This window comes from Mesocricetus auratus, unplaced genomic scaffold (genome assembly GCF_017639785.1).
Source record: "Mesocricetus auratus isolate SY011 unplaced genomic scaffold, BCM_Maur_2.0 Super-Scaffold_100023, whole genome shotgun sequence".
In the NCBI taxonomy this organism is placed as follows: Eukaryota; Metazoa; Chordata; class Mammalia; order Rodentia; family Cricetidae; genus Mesocricetus; species Mesocricetus auratus.
The window spans coordinates 6,120,499-6,139,566 of record NW_024429204.1 but is presented as its reverse complement, the minus strand read 5'-3'; the positions used below and the strand labels follow the sequence as shown (position 1 = coordinate 6,139,566).

At 40.5% G+C, this 19,068-nt stretch overlaps 1 protein-coding gene across 1 annotated transcript in view; it reads right to left on the bottom strand.

Annotated features, from left to right (window-relative positions):
* Zfpm2 (zinc finger protein, FOG family member 2) overlaps positions 1-18,062 on the bottom strand; it is a 427,444-nt gene extending 409,382 nt beyond the window's left edge. The window contains exon 1 of the mRNA XM_005072625.4: positions 17,947-18,062. Coding sequence (XP_005072682.1) covers positions 17,947-17,986 — 40 coding nt within the window. The 5' untranslated portion in view covers positions 17,987-18,062. The remainder of the gene's footprint in view (positions 1-17,946) is intronic.
* Positions 18,063-19,068: the final 1,006 nt, after the last annotated feature.

Below are 19,068 nucleotides of genomic sequence, written 5' to 3'. Positions count from 1 at the left end.
AAACACTCTTTGTTTACTAAAATGGGCAGACTGGAGAACTTTAGCATTTTATTTCAGATACCTGGGATGTTCACCACCACAGGAAAACAATCTCATTCCATGGGGTTGACTTGAAAAAAAGTGCCAATAATAAAGAAAAGTTTTATTCGTGATTTCTGACATGGTTCTAAACTCTTTCCATAAGTTGATCTAACCCGTCGCATGGGTTCCCCTAATCATCCTTGCTTTGCAAATGGGGAAAAGTAAGTCATCACTAAATCACTTCCTTGAGTGTAAGCAGGAAGCAGCTGGGGTTTGAATTCCAGGGCAAGGTTGTAGAGTTCAGAAATATCGCTTGCACAGGGCATGGTTTTATGAGTCAGTCCTCTTCAAAAGGAGAAGGTTTATAACATAATTGTGAGAAAGATGACAGGAAACACTGTCTCATAGACAACTATTTTTGTTGGGGGGGGCCTAAAAGTTAATACATATGCTGACCTAAACCCTCCCTTTCAAGTAGACCATTTGCAAAGTTGTTTCTTAGAATAATCAGAGCTCAGGGCTAACAGAATTCCAAGAGTGGCTAAGGATAGATAGCATATCATTGGATTGTTGCCACCCAAGTCTGAAGATGGATTCTAGTAATACTAATAAATACAAGGACCACTAACCACAGATATTTGGTGCAATCATCTGGGCTTTGCCATTTTAGCCAGATCATCTTCAATAATGTAACCTGCGAGGGCTATCAGTGCGTCTGTATGAGTTTATTTTTAGTACTAACCACTAACTTTATCATCAAGAAAACCACTTGAAGCTTTTAACAGTTGATGGCTGGTACATCAGCAGGACACACAGGAGCCAAAATTCTTGACAGCAGACATATCTCAAGCGATCAACTCATTTCTCTCCAAATCATACCCTATGTGCTTGAAGTCATCACCAAGTGTCACTGCAACTTGGAAATAAGTATTTATTTCCATCTATGCTTGTTCAACCTGTGGCTATCAGATAGGCCGTGTGCATCCCAGAATAGCTATGAATGTAGCCAACACAAAATGTAAACTGATCTTAAAATATTTGGAGAGTTTTCTGTGTGCTTTATGTGTAACTCGATTGCATAGTTTCCAAGCATGAAATAGGTAGATGACAACTTTGTGTCACAACCACAAAAGGCTGAACCAGGCACATTGATAGGCTCTCAGAAAGTTACACACAAAAGCATAATAAAATCTCCAATACTATACGGATTGTTCAGAGTCTACCAGAATGAACTGAAAACAAAACAAAAAAAAATGCCTCTTCTGTTTATTCGTGTTAGAAATTAGAATTCCAAAATGCTGTAAGTCCCTAATGCACAACAGACTCAGCAAGATGCATTTAGCTTTTCCAGGCTCTAGGTTCCTTCAATTGACAGAAATAAATGTTCTCAAATTTTTCTACTAATTTCACATTGTTACTTCTATCCTGTGTTACCTCCTAAAATTATTTATCAAATCACCACATTTAAATCTCTTTGCCCCTGGCCATGATTGCCAGAGGACGCTACCATAGCACTTGTGAATTTCCATCATCCCATTTTCCTCAGGACGTCACCCTATGGTGACACTGAGGCCCCTGGGCTTGAACTTTCACCAAGGCCATGCATTGGATCATTTCTGGCTTCTGTTGCCATGACTTCCTGCATGGACTCGTGTGATGAAGGATACAAAATCCATCCTAAGGTGCCAATTTAAAATAATCTTTTAAAAGGAGCATCATAGTTAAGAGGCTTGGCCTGGGACCAGTTTTAAACTATGTCTGCTTATAATCCTATGGCTAAAAAGGGAAAGCATCCTAAAACCATTTGGCAGGAAAACATTAGATTCCGGTGAAAGAAGAACAAGTTTTCTGACGTCCGCAAAGGAACACCATAGAAATGATCTTCTCTTTGTGAAATAGGGCCTAGAACACTACATGGGACTTTTAAGGATAGATCTTTTATCTAAAACCTAACGATCATATACTATTAATCTGAGGTTAATTACATAACCATGACCTATGCTGGGAGTAGAGAAATGCTATACATTTAAAGGAAATGTGTTTCCAATCCTCTCCACTGTTATTTCGTCTTCTAAAGCAAAAGAGAATTTAATCTCCACTGAGTGCCCACTTTTGGTGTATTCCCATAGAAGCTTAATAAGAACTAGGCTAAAATTATCATTATAGCTGTTTCCTCCTCCCTGTGTTAATATCTGAATTAGATGAACCTGGAAGCAATTCTTTCTTTACAACTCTGGACAGTATTTCTATCTTTTCAACTCCACAGCCAAGGAGCCATTTAAAACTACATTGTTCTGGCAATAGATGCTGTTGCCAATAATAGAACTTAATAGCAGCACAACTAATGGTATGAAAATAGCACACGTTCTTTCCAACATGGGCCTCTTACCCTTCTTATTGGTATGAATCTGTAACTGTGTAAGACTATAATAAATTTTAAAACTAAATACCAACAGCATGCAATGGAAAAGAAAACTATGTGCTTTTTCATACTCACTCTCTGATTCTTAGAGATAAACATCAATAATATATTGCATAGTTTTTACCAAAACATTTCATGAAAAAATGAGCACATATCGGCCTATCTACTCGTGCTTATATTTTAGTACAAATATTTTATTTTTAATTTATGTATCTTTGAAAGATGCCCATATCACCGTAGACACAACTCTCGGACTTTTACAGTACATGAAACAGGTGAGACTTATTAGCCCATCCCATTTGGATATTTATATAATTTCTAAGTTTATATTGTTATAAACCATGAGGTAATGGTCACATACACGTACATATCTGTAGAATATATGGAATTTCTGGGTCAAAGAGCATGTGTGCAATTTTCATTGCTATGTACTTCCCTATCATGTTTCATTGAGGATGTAACAGCCAGCAATCCCATTATACGGCATTCAGACCATTTGCTACTGTAAACATGTTCTTCTCCATACTTGGTTATAAAAACTAGGCTAATGCATATGAATGAACGGAAAGCTACTAGCAAAGACAATCTCATGAGTTAAGCACAAACGGATTCAATTAAAAAGATACCACCCTGCTCATCCTTTTAGCGTGTGTTGCCCCAGCCTAAATAAAATATTCATATCAAACTACTGAGTGCAGGGTGATTATTGTAGACATCAGCTATGGTGCAGTTATTAAGTCTGTGTGTAAGAGTTAGACCGTAGCACCAAAGGTCTAAAGTTGAATTTGAGATAACAATAATTGTTAAATCTAACACAATGGAAGTTAACTGAAGCCTACTGTCAACTCACAAGTCCCTTGTTCCCTATCATTTAGAAACTATAATTTGGTAGGTGACGAGATTATCAAGCAAACTCAATACAAGGCAATCAGACGTATGTAAAAATTCGCAATGGCCATCAATTACTGAAAGCATAAATCCAAATTCCCTAACATCCATAGAAAGTTCTTTGAAACACAAATGGGCTATTAAGCTACATTGTCTCTCTCCCTTTTTCTTGTATCAGTTACTCAATGAATATTGACAATGATATGCCCTGTAATACTTTTTCTGCTCTTGGTTAGGATATAATTGGTTTCAGGCATTATTAGATGTGTGTGATGGTTAATCTTCATGGTCACCTTGATCGGAAGTAGAATCTCAATGGAAACACTTCTGGTCTGTGAGGGGTTTCCATAAAAAATGTAACAGAGGATGTCAGATCCAGCCCAGATGTGGACATTACCAACCCACATCCAGTCCAGCCCAGATGTGAACAGTACCAACCCACATCCACTCCCAGACTCCACAAAAGGAAAAGCAAGCTCAACACTGGCGTTCACTTCTCTCTGCTTCCAGATTGTGGATGAAATGTGGCCAGCTGCCTGATCCTGATGCTTTTCCATCTTCCATACCATTTAGAATTATATGCTCGAACTTTGAGCCAAAATAAAGTCTTCTTCCTTGAAATTGCTGTCTCGGAATACGAGTAACTAATTAGTTACCAAGAAGGAACTAATAAGATAACCTACTCACCCTTTCAAAACCAGATAATATGTACAGGGTGGTGTGTGTGTGTGTGTGTGTGTGTGTGTGTGTGTGTGTGTGTGTGACCAAAATACAGTGGAGTAATAGGCTATAGGGCATATGAAGGAGACAAACAATTAAAGGAGACAATAGAGTTCATTCTAAGTGGTTAACTTAGACATGAGAAGCATATGACAAAAAACTAGACAAGGAAGTGTAAGGAATGCATGTCCCAAAAGAGAGGCATCTCAGCAGACTCAAGAAACAGAAGACCCATGTGCTGTAATGTCCTGATATTGCTTATATACACAAAGACCCATGTGCTGTAATGTCCTGATATTGCTTATATACACAAAGACCCATGTGCTGTAATGTCCTGGTGATGCTTATATACACAAAGACTGGGACTGCATAGAATAGTGTTATTCCACGTAACTGCTGAAGACGTGAGCCTTAAGACAGATCACACGAGCCAGGCAGTGGTGGCGCACACCTTTAATCCCAGCACTCGGGAGGCAGAGGCAGGCAGATCTCTGTGAGTTTGAGGCCGGGCTGGTCTGACAGCCTCCAAAACAATACAGAGAAACCTGTCTCATAAAACCAAAAAAAAAAAAAAAAAAAAAGAACAGAACAGAACAGATCACACAGAATGTGACAGGCAGTGATTAAAATTCGGGATGCTGCTTTTAGAGGATATTGGAAAGTTAAAGCAGCAAGATGGTATGATTAAAATTTTAAAAAATATAATTTTGGCATTTGAAGTCAAATTGTCCCTACTCCATAAGATTGCAATAAAAATGTAGCCACTGATAACACAGATTTCTGTACACAGAAATCATTTAGAGTGATTTTTGAAGTTTTGAAACCTATTGAGAATATCAAAAGAACATCTTCCTTATAAAATTCATGGTTATACAAATGTCCAGAGAATATTCAGAAGCTCTTCAAAGTCAATGGATCCAAGGTAAACATTCCTCTATTTTGTAATAACAATTTTTTCAGATGGTGAAAACCATGTACTCTTTCAATCCCTACAATACCTAGATTGTTTACCAGTAAAGAAGACACCAGAGCTGAAACATTTAAAGAAAGCATTCCTGAGATCTTACTTAGCAACATTCCATAATTAAGTGTCCCTACTCCTTCTTCAAAATTGAGGAGGAGCAAGAAACAACCAAGTGTATGCCTGAATGTCTCATTGGAAGTCTTCCCTGGAAGGTCTTTCCAAAGCTGTTGACTAAATTCCAGTCTATGCAACCTTTGTTGCCCAACCTTCATATAATACCAGCTGATGACATTTTTGAAAATTACTAACATAGTCCTTATTTCTACTTTCTGCTGTATACTGGATATATTTGGATATGCTTTTGTATATGTATAATTTTATGTTTTATACTTTTATGCTAATGTTACCTAGCAACATTTCAACTTGTGTCACCACAAGCAAACTGCTACACCACTGGTCTTTAAGTTTTTTTTTAAACTTCATTAATAATCTGTTTTTCAGTTGGCATATAACAAGATGCAATAATTTTCTTCCTGGACAACTTGAATTTTCTTTAACTAATTTGAAATCTGATACACACAGAGATGTTATCTAGTATATGTAATATGTTACTTATACATATGTAAAAGTTATACTATAAGACTCAGACTGAAAGAAAAGCAAAAGATAATAAAGACAGGAAAGACAGGAAATCTATGATAGTAAATGTCTGTACATAGGAAATCAGGCCCATGAACTTTGAAGAGCTGGTTATTCAAATACATACTATGCAAAGTAAAATTCATTTCAATCACACTGCCTTAAATGCAACATCATTGTAACCACATAGCTGAGAAAGGCATCACAGACCCATACAGGTATCAAACAAAGACAATCTACTTCTTCTGCTCTCATTCCCCTAATGGAGTAAACATACAAATGATTAATAGCCACCACAAAGGACCAATATCACAAGACATCAACTAGCATTGTGACCATCGCAGCAGAATCACTGAAGGTGCAATGCTTCTCTCAAAACACGATCTTAGCATGTTCATAAGAGTTATGTGCTTTTCCTCAATATTTCTGCATGTGTATGATGTATTAAAGAGCTCTACATATGAACTGCATATATATGTATGCATATATAGTGTGTTTGTTTATGTATAAGTATAGATGATAGATAGATGGCAGACAGACAGACTGATAGGAAAATAGACAGACAGATAGATGCAGATACATAGATTACTTTGTTTTGCATGAATGTGTTTAGAAGAAAATGGGTCATTTTATTATAGAAACATTTGGGAGCATTGCTACCCATGACCGACGGGGACATCACTTCACCTTGTGTGATGATGTATGGTGAAGACCACTTCAAGTTTGGGAGAATTGCTTTCATGCCCATGTCAACAGTCCTGCCAGCCATGTGGCACCTCCTGAAAGTCACCACCCTGCTCTTAATCTTGTTGCATTAGCTGAGACCCAATTGACCTTTGGAAACGTAATTCTGATACATCAGAGGCGAAAGGGGGTTCATTGCAGGGGACTTCCTGGGTGTATCAATGTACCCTACACTTCAAATCCCAGATGTGGAAATCCCAGTTCCCAAACAGGTATCAACGCTCATGGCTAACAGTAGGAAACATTTCTTTCAGAACTACCTATTATTCCTCTCTCCCTCCTACTCTGCCACCCCTCCTTCCCTTCCTTCTTTCCGAGGAATATAACCCTATCGCTTCCTTTCAGTAACCCCCGCATTGGCTAATCCATATATTTTGTAAATGATCATCATGTGTGTCAAGAATGTATTTCTATGATCAAAACGCAAGTTAATATTTAACAATCGTATCATCAACAGGACTAAATCATAGAAAAATCGCATCACAGTCATTAACCATGAGCCTGTATACAAAGTTTTTCAGTTGGGTCAACTAAGTTTGTTTCGAACTCTGATGTGTCTGTGTTATATAATAGAATGTTTCTCACCTAAGTGTCACACAATGTACAATAGAAAGCATCTAGACAAAGTTGAAAACCTAGGTTGGTTTATATAGCAATTTTTCTCTTAAGAAACCCATCCTTCTCCAGAAATTATTAGAATATTAAATATTGTCAATTTATGTGCTGTATTTTATAACACTTTCACTAAGATTACAATGAAAGATGAAATATTAGATATTATAAAGCATATGAGCTATGGCATGCCAAATAAACATACACCATTGCCCTTCACAACATAAACAACATAAAAATGTCACACCTTGTGGAAAAAGAAATAGTCACACATTTCTCTTGGTAGACTCAATCTCCGTGCCTGTAAAAATGATTATCCCATATTGGGAACTAAGCCTCAAAGAAAAAGGATGAAATATTAATTCTGTCCCACCTTGTGGGAGCTCAACATTACTTGACACTGCACAGAAAGTGACCTTTTTGTCCTTCAGGCCAGCCTACTGGGCCTCATCCTCTATCGCAGTAGCCAAATCATCTGATCCCAAACTAACTGTCAACTGCCTGTGATGGTAGGGAAGCCAGACATCAATCAATCAGGTTTTATCAGACACTCCCGTCGTTCCTCTGTTGTGCCCATCTTATCATCTGACCCAGTTGTAGCCCTGACTTCAGAAGCTCAAGCAACTTGATGACAAAATACGCGCCCGCTTGTCCGAGATGCACACTGTTAAAGAGTGGGTGATATTTTTAGCACCAGCGCAATATATTTGCAAATGGACTCTTGCATATTTCAGATGTACACAAATCCGAGGCTGGTTAGTCTCCCCTACACACACACACACACACACACACACACACACACACACACACACACACACACAGAGTCTGCAATTGCCCGTGGGAGACCCAATATTTCCAAAACAGGCAAGCGTACTTATACACAAGGGAACCATCCTGGGAAAATGGGTTGCTTTTTACATGAAGTAGAGAGACTACCAAAATGACAACTGGAAAATGCCTCTCCAAGAAGAGAAGAATGACAGATGATTGCAACATGAAGCCCTGAACACAGTGTTGTCCCAGACAAACAAGATACATTCCGAAAATTAAAACCCTTTGCATCTACTTGTATTGACAAGTGTCCTAGAGTGGAAAAAGCATGCTCCAACCTTCAATGCTATTGCCAAATCTCTGTTAGCTGATCCACCATTAATGGCCTGCCGCAGAACTTAGTTCCATAAATAAACTAGTTAAATAAAGTGAAGTTATAACAGCTTAATACTCTGAGATGCAGAATTCAAAGAGAATACCTGTGTCCCAGAGGCTGAACAGAAGAAGAGAGAAAGACATGCATCTGTTTTTCGCGGAGTAAGATCTGTGACTTAGCATGTCTAACTGCCTTCTTGCTTAACTTTTTTTTTCCTTTTGAGGAAGCACTTACTGAGAACTTAACAGAATAACCTTTACGATGAAAGAAAACACGATTTCCATCCCTAAGCAATTTCCGTCATCCATCATTCACATATATTCGCTGAGCAATAACCTATTTTAAGAAGCTTTTAAAAATAGTATAAAATGTATCCGCAGAATTTAGTTGCACAATCACATACCTTAATCATGTAATTATGGGGGCCACCACACCACAAAGCAGTGTATGATGTATTTGGCATGGACAAAAATTATATATCATGGAAAGATTTTGTGCAGTCAGAAAAATATCATATCAAAGGAGCCCCAGTGAATTCGCATGTTCTCAAGTTAAACTATATCTTTCTCTTAATTGCAAACGCCTTTGGACTTGAAAAGCCTATGTTTGTTTATTTATTTATTTTGTAGGTGAAGGGGCATGTGTGGAGGTCAGAAGGCAAATTGCAGGGGTTGGTTCTCTCTTTCCATGGTGTGCATTTCAGAGATCAAACTCCAGCCCTCAGGCATGCTGGCAAGCAGTGTGCGCCATCTTGCCATCCTGACTTTGGATTCCCTAGTACACAGTAAAACAAGAACCCTTATCACACACACACGCCATTTTCGCATTTTAGATTTATTACACGGAAAACCGAGCAAATTTCCAGTGACAATCTGAAAAGAATTCCTTCCGTGCTACCGTAAGAACTTCCAAAGGCGCGTTTCAAATGATGCTTAAACAGACGTGGGAGACTCAGCCCTCAAGATGTGATGATTTAAAGCCTTTGACTATCATGGGTGAGGTCCTGGATGAGATCTCATCTCCAAGAATGACTGATCTATGACACGACTTTCATGATTCAGTTATGAATAAGGTACTTCAGTTGGAATGTATTAGAAGGCTAAAGCCACTTTCCAAATTAGGTTGACTCATCTACTGAGCAAGGGAAACATGGAAAATATTGAGGGTAACAAATGACTGTTTGCAATTAACACTTAGTTGATATCCTAATGCTGTCTGAAACGTTAGTTGCTGTAGCTACTTTCTACATAAACGTGGAGGAATTGAGGTCTCATTTGAATTCGAATACTTGTCACTTATGTGTCTTTAACCTTCTACTCTCCAGGTCACTTCAGAGCCCGACAATTTTAGGACATTGCTCCTTAAGAAAAATACACCCCCCTCCATTAACGGAACACCACTAATAAGCATAAAATATGAAAACTAAAAGACAGAGGTTCCAGAAAATTAGGCAATAAAGCATGGATATTTGCTTCCAACTCTGAATTGTGAATTCATTCTTAATTCAGGACTAAAGACTTATGCAACTTAAGAGGCAAATAATTTTAGAGACTATTGATGAAAATCTGCCAACTAATTTATGTTCACAGAGTCTTTCATAGGCACTATTATATAGATGTAAATCTATAATAGTAAATCTGCTAATAGAAGCCAATTTAAAAATAATTTTCATATTCATTTCAAAAATTAAAATATAGCTTCTTAATGGCCTTCCCAAAAGCTAGGTAAGTGTTAAAGCTTTTTTGCATGGACAATTAAGATCACATACATATGCATTATATATATATATATATATATAATAGCCTGTGTACATAGGCTTTTACATCACAAGTATCTGTGAGCCGTCAATGGTAAATCTCACATTACCAAGAGCAAACATTAAGTTAAAAATCATTCAGCGTCTTCCAGCAGCTCAAAAGGGAACACTTTCGCAAATAAAAATAAGCAGTTGGTGGCAAAATATCAGATGAGAAAAAGGTTTCTTTTATCTTAAACATTATGCTAGCAATAGCGTTGCTCCTGATTTATATAAGTGGGATGATAGCAGGATACGAGATAAAAGTAGCAATACTGCATTGAAAGCTATTGGAAGAGTATGGGCTTGAAGCTTGGTGTGGACAATGTCTGGAATGATTGATAATATGGCGCAGTTTGTAACGACTCCAAACTTCCATTTTTAGCCTGGTTATGGGATTCATATATAATTTTCCTATACACACAGAGGTAAGTTAATTTAGTTCTTGGAAGAGTAAAGCATCTGAGGAATAGTTTGATAATCTAGGGCCTTTCTTTGAATTCACTTTTCCTAAATATAAATCGACATCAATCAAAATGTTCACTGCAAATGATAGCCTTAGCCTAGGATTATTGGCGAACTACCATGCATCCCAGCTCTCAGTCTTAGGAACCCGTGTTCTCTTTAATCTTCACAATGCTTTTTTTTTTAAAGGACACTAATCCTTCCGACTCACCGTGTTGACTTTTCTTTATTAAGAACGGGCATTTGTTAAAATTAAAATAGTCCCAGATAAACTCCTTCCTTTGACTTGAAAACTCACAGCAGCACTCCCTTGAATTAGACCCAGGCCGCATTATCTCACAACAGTCGTGAGGAAGGCTGGTCCTCGGTGGTACTGTTGTCACGTGGTGGGTGTTGAGGGCAGAGGGCATGGGATGGAGATGATACAGAAATGGGATCTTGACTCAAACTCTTTGCACCCAAAAATCCCCATATGTCCATTTTTAAGGTGTTTCTCAGAGACAGATATTACTAGAGCGTTAAGCAAACTAGAAGAGACAAGCCTCTACCTTTTGTCACCACAAACAGACAAGCTGACAGTTGTGACACAACACCCTCTCAGGCAAGCCTCTCGGCATTAATATTTAAATCTTACCTATCCCTTGTGATTGGAATTCAGCCTCTACTCGCAAACAAAAACCAAATCAATGTTCTTAGAGTTCAAACTAGATCCCTAAACAGTTTGCCACTCTCTACCCACTGATAAGATAAACTTTCTTTGACCCAAGAGATGAAGTTGCCATGACGATCAGAGAGTCCACTTTCTATATTGATATTTTGCTGATGTAACAACAAATAGAACCAGATCCTAGTGGCGATAATGGTGATTAATTAATACTAATATTGATCCCTACAAGCAAGAGACAAGGCTATTAACTTGAAGCCTGAAAAGTCAATTGTTACCTGTGGCAGAGATACTAGGAGCTGATTTGGAAGCATAATAAACAAATGTACTATCTTTATGCTAATACCTTTAAACAGAGAGTTCTCTCCAGAATTCCAAATATGGCTCTGTCTGAGATTATTAATTTAATTACATCTCAGATTTAAACATAACAGACTCATTAAGTGATGCATAGTTACTGGTTAATCTATGGAGGAAACACCATTTCTGGCTACTGAAGTCAGAGATTTTTGCTACTATTTATTTGCTGAGAGAGGAACGTGGTAATTTTACACAGTGGCAGGCATTGAACTAGTCTGGGTTTCAAAAATATCAGCTGTGTTCTGAGATGTCACACTAGCCCTATGAAATTGAGAAAGCAGCCATCTATCCACGGGAATACACCTTGAAGCCTCTGGATTCCAAAGCTTGCAAAGCTACCTATGCTGTTTTAATCAAAGGCTGTATTTAGAAAGGAAACTTTTACTAAAAAAAATCATCTGTATGTCAATTCAGTGTTAGATTTTTTCTCACACACCACTTATCCTAACACCAAAAACCTCTGCCTAAATAGTATGCCAAAACAAGCAAACAAACAAAAAAAAAAACAAACCACTTGAGCTACTTTAAGATTTTACAGGAAAGTTCAGTTCATTCAGGAATACATTTGCTTGAATCTTAAAAACAAATCACAGAATCACTAAGTAAAAAAACAGTTAAAAGCAATTAATTTTTTGATTTAGCATCTTTTGAGCAAAGTTGCATATTTAATTAAGAGAGTGAAGAAAGTGTTAAATGCTAATCTCCTGTTGACTGCCTTGCTCACACAGAAGAACAAAACCACCGGTAGGTAGGAGAAATTTCACCTATCAACCCTCCCCAAGAACTCCCTTCAGCTAATACATGAGGTTCAACACTGTTCTCTCAAAACTTTCTCCAGTGGCAACAACTATGAGACAGCTAATTAAAGCTATAGTTCTTCTTTCAGACCACCGAAGGATGGGAGATTATGCCTTACAGCCCTCAGCTAGCCCAAGCAGAACGACTAGAAAGACCTTGTGTAGCTCAAAACAGGACATGTCTCCTCAACTCGTATAAAAAGTTAGCTTAATGCTCAGCAGTCCTGGATATTGATAGGCAGACATTCACTAGACAGTTTACATTATTGATGGATAATTATTTATCCTACAACCACACAAAAGCAAAGCAATGTGTACATCTTTGCCTTAACCCTTTAACGTGTCACGAAATTTTAAGGTAGCAGGACTGAAAATCAGGAGCACATTGTCTACCGCATTCATTGTTGCCTTCGTATTTGAATGGCGCCAGCTTGTGTAACGCTTGGAGAGTCACACAGTATTTCTCTGTGTCTACAGCCCAGAAGCACAGCAAGTAAAAATTTCAGTTTCCCAAAACGTATTGGCAGTATTTGATACCTAAATGGACACTGACCACATAAGCAAATGACCCCTTCAGGAGTTCAGAAGGGCTTATATTTGTGACTGAGAAAATGTGACAATGTCGTTCTTAACCTCCCAGTTTGTAATTATCAGAAAACTGAAACTGCTTATTTATTTTAAACAGTTGTCCTATGTAAGAGTAAACGCTGATGATTCTTCTGATGTCATAGTTTTACTAATGACTTACTTTGAAAGTGACCAAAAGTGGAAAATAAGAGTGGCTCTGATAGCCACAGTTCACAATCTTACCCCTAACAGTTTGCAGCAACCAGAAATTAAAATGCTGGGTTGTTTCTACTTGTATTATTTTTTTTATTGAAACTGAAAAGGCTGACCTCATGATTAATGGCCATATATAATGACCATATATAAACTTTCTCATATACTTCAACCCTCAAGCATTAGGTTTACTTAGTTACCATCTTAAAATTGGTCAATTTTAGGTCTGCTAAGCAATCATTCCTATACTTTCTAAAATTCATACAAATTAATATAATTGCAAATATGAAGATGAACAGATTAGTTTTAAGTTACCTCACAAACAATGGCTATCATTCTGTTTTATTGATAAAGCCACTAATATTATATATATGCATACATGTACATGTATTATATATATGTATGTATTCCTTTACTTAGCAGTTGGTATAAACACAGCATTCAAAAATGCTTCTTACCCAACAATGTAGATAGCTAAATTCCTTATGTAAGAGATATTCTGACCCAAATAGAAAGTACTATATTTAATGCTACATTCCATTATCTTTAAAATTTTTAGAATGAGTAATTTATTTGCAACCAAACCTGTCTTCACACTGGGCAGATACAGGGCTTCCAAGTATTTGTGAAAAGGATGGGTGTGTTTATAGGGAGCATAGCTGTCCCCAGTCCCTTCCAAAATAATTCTGAGAAAGTAGGTAACTGTGAACTCAACAATGATAGAACACTAAAAATACTACAGTAGAATAGTGAAAAATAATTATATCCACTACCTTCACATACCATAACTTCAAATTGCTAAAAGTGATTCATCTAGTGTTTCTCAATGACTAATATTAGATAATAATTTTAATACATGGCATTCTAATTGTAAAAAAATGGAAATAAAACATTGATATCACCCACTCTTTCAAAAATAACATATACCATTAAAATCCCAATGTGCTACTTTGGGACTCATACGGACTAAAATTGGTCGAATAACATCTCGAATATATATTTTTTAAAAAGTGTCTCTTTGCCACTCTGTCCGGCTTCCAAATTCTGCAAAACCCCTTCAAATAACTACGGCAACATTATTCACAATATGGGCATTTCATTTTCAGCCTACCTGTTAGTTCTTCAAATCTTAATTCACTTTAAAACCAAAAAGCATTCTGCCCCTTAACTCAGCCTTTCTTTCTGCTTTCTGCTTCGTCACGAATTATTGGGCACCTGAACATGTCCGGGCTGCACATTTATGTCCTCCTGGCTCAACAAGACTAAGCCATCTAAAAAGTTTATAAAACTATAATGGTACAAGGAAGAGTGCCTTTTCTTAATTTTATATAAAAACAAGATATCTGAATTACTGACCTTCTTTCAACCTCTGCCTTAGCTATCAAGGAGCAGATAGATAACGGACATTATATATGAATGTATATGTGATGTCCATCTTTACCTGAACCCATAACTGAGACACCTCAGCAAGACAGAAGTTGGGAGACATACAGGGCAGCGAGCACGTAACCTAGAGACAACAGCTTGGAGAAGGAAAGTAACAATAAAACTGCACACACCACACGCCTGCTACCCATAAAGAGATGCATTGGTAAGAGAAGAAAAAAAAATCATCGCTTCTGTCATAAATTTTTCACTGAAGCCCCAGAATGGGGAACAATCTGGGCAATTTATTGGCATATTGGCAGGGGGCGATAAGGCTAAAAACAACGGCCAGCAGCTGTGTGGAGAGATGGGCTGATAGCATGATACGGCTTCCACACCAAACACCTCCTGTCCTATCTCAGCTTTTTATCAACCCAGGATTACAATAATAGCTTATGAGAGAAAAGCTTCTGAGAGGAAGGCAGGAAATATAGTCTTGGAATAGGAAGAAAAAAAATCTGAATTTTGGGACAAAAACATGGGGGCAAAATACATAATTTATCACTGTATTATCAGGAAATCCAGGCAGTCTAATCAAGGAGCACTGAGTGACTATTTTTTGCCTTATCATCCAAAGTGGTGGAAACGGAGAAGGAATTATCAGGCTTCTGCAGATTGCTGGGCCGGAATTTTAATGGTAATAATCGGGTTTCTGATGGTATATCTTCTCCGCTTATCTTTCCCATTATCTCCTCTTATCTGGCCAGTCATCATAGCAAATTAATGGTGCTCTTTCAGCGACGCCTTTTTATCGCTGCCCGGAGAGCACCCAAGGGGAAAGAATAAGCAAAATATTAAAATACTGCATAAATCACAATTTTAGATAGCAAGGAACTGTATGCAGCAAAAGAAAAAAAAAAACTCTGTGCCCAACAACCTTTTTGTCCTTTAAATTGACTGTCTTCAGAGTTTCTGCTGTGAGCTGACTTTTTTTGCTGGCTGTTGTTGCTCTAAATTGGGTATGTTTTTATCAGAGCAGTACCAATGCTTTATTTTCAAATCCTGTATGTTTCCAAGTTTAAACTGTAGTTTTCTGAAGTGTAAGAAATTCTTTTGTTTCACAGAGCGTCTTCGAGGCACAAACTTAACGCCTAATGCAGACTATCCAAAGAAACTCGGTTATTTTTAATGGACAACAAGCTTACTTCTTAGACACACCTAAAACTGGAGGGCGCGAGGGATCATGGCAAAGACTTTGAGTGTAAGACAAACTTCTTCCTCTGAAAACCTGCCTCATATTTCTGGACGGGCAAAGGGAGATGAAGAAAACCAGAGTGCAGCCAAAATGACTTTAGAGCTGCTCAAACCACATTTAAATATCTCCTCCCCAAAAGCTTGCAGACTGCAAGCTCCCATTGAGCAATTCAAAAATCGTTTATTTTTCATTTTCCTGAACAGCGGAGAGAGAGAGGAGTCCACATTTGCATAGATTGCTACTATGACCCCAAAATGAATCTCAGAAAAGACTAAAATGCACATATATTACATATGTATAAACAGATCAGCAGGCAATGACTCCTGTGAACAAGTTATACACATATATGCAATACACCTATTTGTTCATTTTCCCAATGGGACAACTTTCATGGATTTTTGATAGTTAATAAATCACAGCATTCAAATAAGCCTGTAAAATGTTTTATGACCTATAACCCAGAGTAGCATCAGCAATTAGTTCCAATGCTTTAATCTTCAATTATATGAGGTGGACATGAAAGAAAAGGAAAAAAATTGAATGTAGCTAATTGAGAAGATAACAAAGTATTCCCAAGTAGAATCAGACGGTCTTTGTGCCATACAATCAATTAATATTAATTATTTATTAACAATCTAGGCAACAGCCAGGAACTACAACGCATTTGCATGGAATGTTTCTAACCCTTCCTTCCAATAAGCACCGTTTTGGACAGTAAAAATGCAAAACGTAAACAGAAGCTTCTAATCAACTCGGCGTCAAAAAGTAGAAAACATTTAGATGGTACGGTGGTCCTGAAACAGTCAAAGTCTTGGGGAACCCTGTGGACTAGAAGAGCTTTCAGCCAAGAGTGGGATTCACTTCTGGGTTTGAAACAAGTTGCTTAGATTGAGAACTGCACCGCAGGTATGGAAATCCACTAAATTAAAGCTAGGAAGTCACACCCGAGAGGCAGGGAGTGAGTGTGTCTGTGTGTGTGTGCGTGTGTACATACCTGATGTATATGGATAATTAACTGAAGCGGACTGTGTATAACCTGCCCCCATCTCAAGGACAAGTTGGTTGATAAGATTTATTTTTAAACTGCACCAAACACTAATTTTGACTTGCACGTAGGGTAAAGTGGTTAATAACCTGGGGGCGGGGGTGATACTAAAACATTACATTACCCTAAAATTATATGATAATTAGTTTTAAACTAGCGGCCATGTCCTCAACAACACGATAAATCAGGGATACATCACAGAGTTCCTAAAATAATAATAATAATTTTATTGTTTATTATTACTATTATTATTATTATAGTAATAAGGCCTTTTGCTTCTTTTCAGCTGAAGTGTCGAAGATACCCTGCAGGCCTATAATTTCCCCTAAGGCAAGGAAAGTTGGCCTAGGAAGAGTTCTGTGAGGCTGTGGGGTTCCAGGCATGCAGGTGTCTGTCTCTTGTCCTGCAAGTTCCTCTGGGCACCATAAAGACCCCCCGGAGGGCGGCTGGGAACAGAACCCAGGCACTTTACTGAGTGTACAGACTACCCTGAACTCAGCCTGTGAGCCAGAAGTGAAGGCAGGCGGCCCCTCCCAGTGGGGACTCTGCACCTCCGGGACCAGTGGCCAAGCATCCAGGCGGCAGCAGTGGGACCCACCGGGGAGTCCCGAGATCGCAGCCCAACACCAGGGCAGGAAGGGAGGGGTTGCACAGCCGCCTCTAACAGAGGCGCGAACTTTTACACCTACTTTTTGTTTCACTTCGGGTTCGGCGTGGCTTTTGGCACCGCCCAGGATCGGGTCCCCAGACACTGATTTTTTTTTTTTCTCCACCGCCCTGGGGAAGTTACCTCCCTAGCCCGGTGGCTTCCACCTCCAGCAGCTGCTCTGAGAACTTCATCCCAGGTTACCAGGAGCTGCTCCCGAGAGTGGCAGGCCCGTTGGTGGCCACAACAATGACAACAAGCACCCTAAGCAAGCGTCTGCCGGGAGGGGATTGTCCTGTTGGGGCTCCGTGATTTAAAAAAAAAAAAAAAAAGCGGCGACAATTGCAACAAACCGGAGTTGAAATTAGCAAGACACCGAGGAGCGCGGAAGGCAGGAGGAGAAGACCGGGCTGCGTCTGCCCCGCGCTCCAGCTGGCCGTGTGTCTGTCTGTCTGAGGCCGCCCGGCTGTCCCTCTTGGCTCGCAAAGTTTGACAAATCCCGAAGACCCGAAGCAGATCGCCCGCCTCCCCGAGAGCGTCTCCCACCCTTCCCGCCCGCGTGCGCCCCTCTCCCAGGAACCGATCCCACCAACTCCCGGCCCCGCGCGCAAACTTACGTTTGATCTGCCGGGGTTTGCTCTGCTTTCGCCGGGACATCTCGGCCGCGGGGCCGCTGCCGCTGGGGCAACCGCGGTGTCCGCGGTCCCCGCTGCTGCTACCGTTCCCTGGGCTGTTGCCGCTTCGGTCTCAGCCGCCGCCGCTGCTGGCCAGGCTCGGGCCGTCGCCAGCCGGACTCCAGGTGCTCGGTGCGCGCGGGGATCCCGGCGGCGCTGGGCTCCTCCGGGAGCTGGGGTGGGGGGGAGCCACGTTTGGTGATGAGCAAGCGAATGAGGAGCCGAGCGAGCGAGGGGCGCAGAGAGAGTGTGACAGGGAAGAGAGGAGGGGGAGACAGGGAGAGCGCGACGGGGCTGGTGGTGGTGGTGGTGGGGTGAGAATCTAGGAGCGATCGGCCAGGCAGAGAGAATAGGGGAAGGGGTGGGTGGGTGAGGGGGGTAAGAGAAGGAAGAGAAGGAGGGAGGGGGAAGAGAGCGCTCAAGGGGGACCCGGGCTGCGAGGCGCCGCGGAGGATGCGGGAGGAGGTGCGCGCTCTGCTCCCTGTGTCCCCGGCTGCCGGGCAGAGAGACTCGGGCGCCGCCGCCGCCGCCGCCGCCGCCGCTCCGGGCCGCGCCGCGCTCGCACTGCTGCGGGAGGTGGCGAGGCGCGCGAAGGAGGGGCGCGCCCGGGCTGTGGGGAGGGGAGACTATGCCATCAGCCAAAGGAGGATTGGCTGCGTCCAAAGCCAGTCCGGATGCAAACTCACGGCCGGGCCTCGGGTCGTTTGGAGCGCAAGGGGGACCTCGGCGTGGGTGGGAGTTGAAGAGGTTGATGGGGGGGGGGGATGAGGGCGACGTGAGGTTTGGAGGAGGCGGCGGGGGGGCACCTTCTGCAGTTGTCACCGCGTCAATGCTGGGCAAGCTGCCAGGCCACCCTTCCCCCCCCCCAGCTCCCCTTCCAGCAACTTCTTCCAACAGCCTCTTCCAACGGACCCCCTAACACTCCTCCCTAATGCCTCGCCCATCTAGCGGGGCACAAAGAAATCTCAGTCTCCTTCCATAAACTTTGAGCCTCCAGTTGCCCGCTCCCCTCCTGGAGCCCCCGCCCTCCGCCCTCCCAGTTTCTTGGCAGGAAGGTTAGGCCAC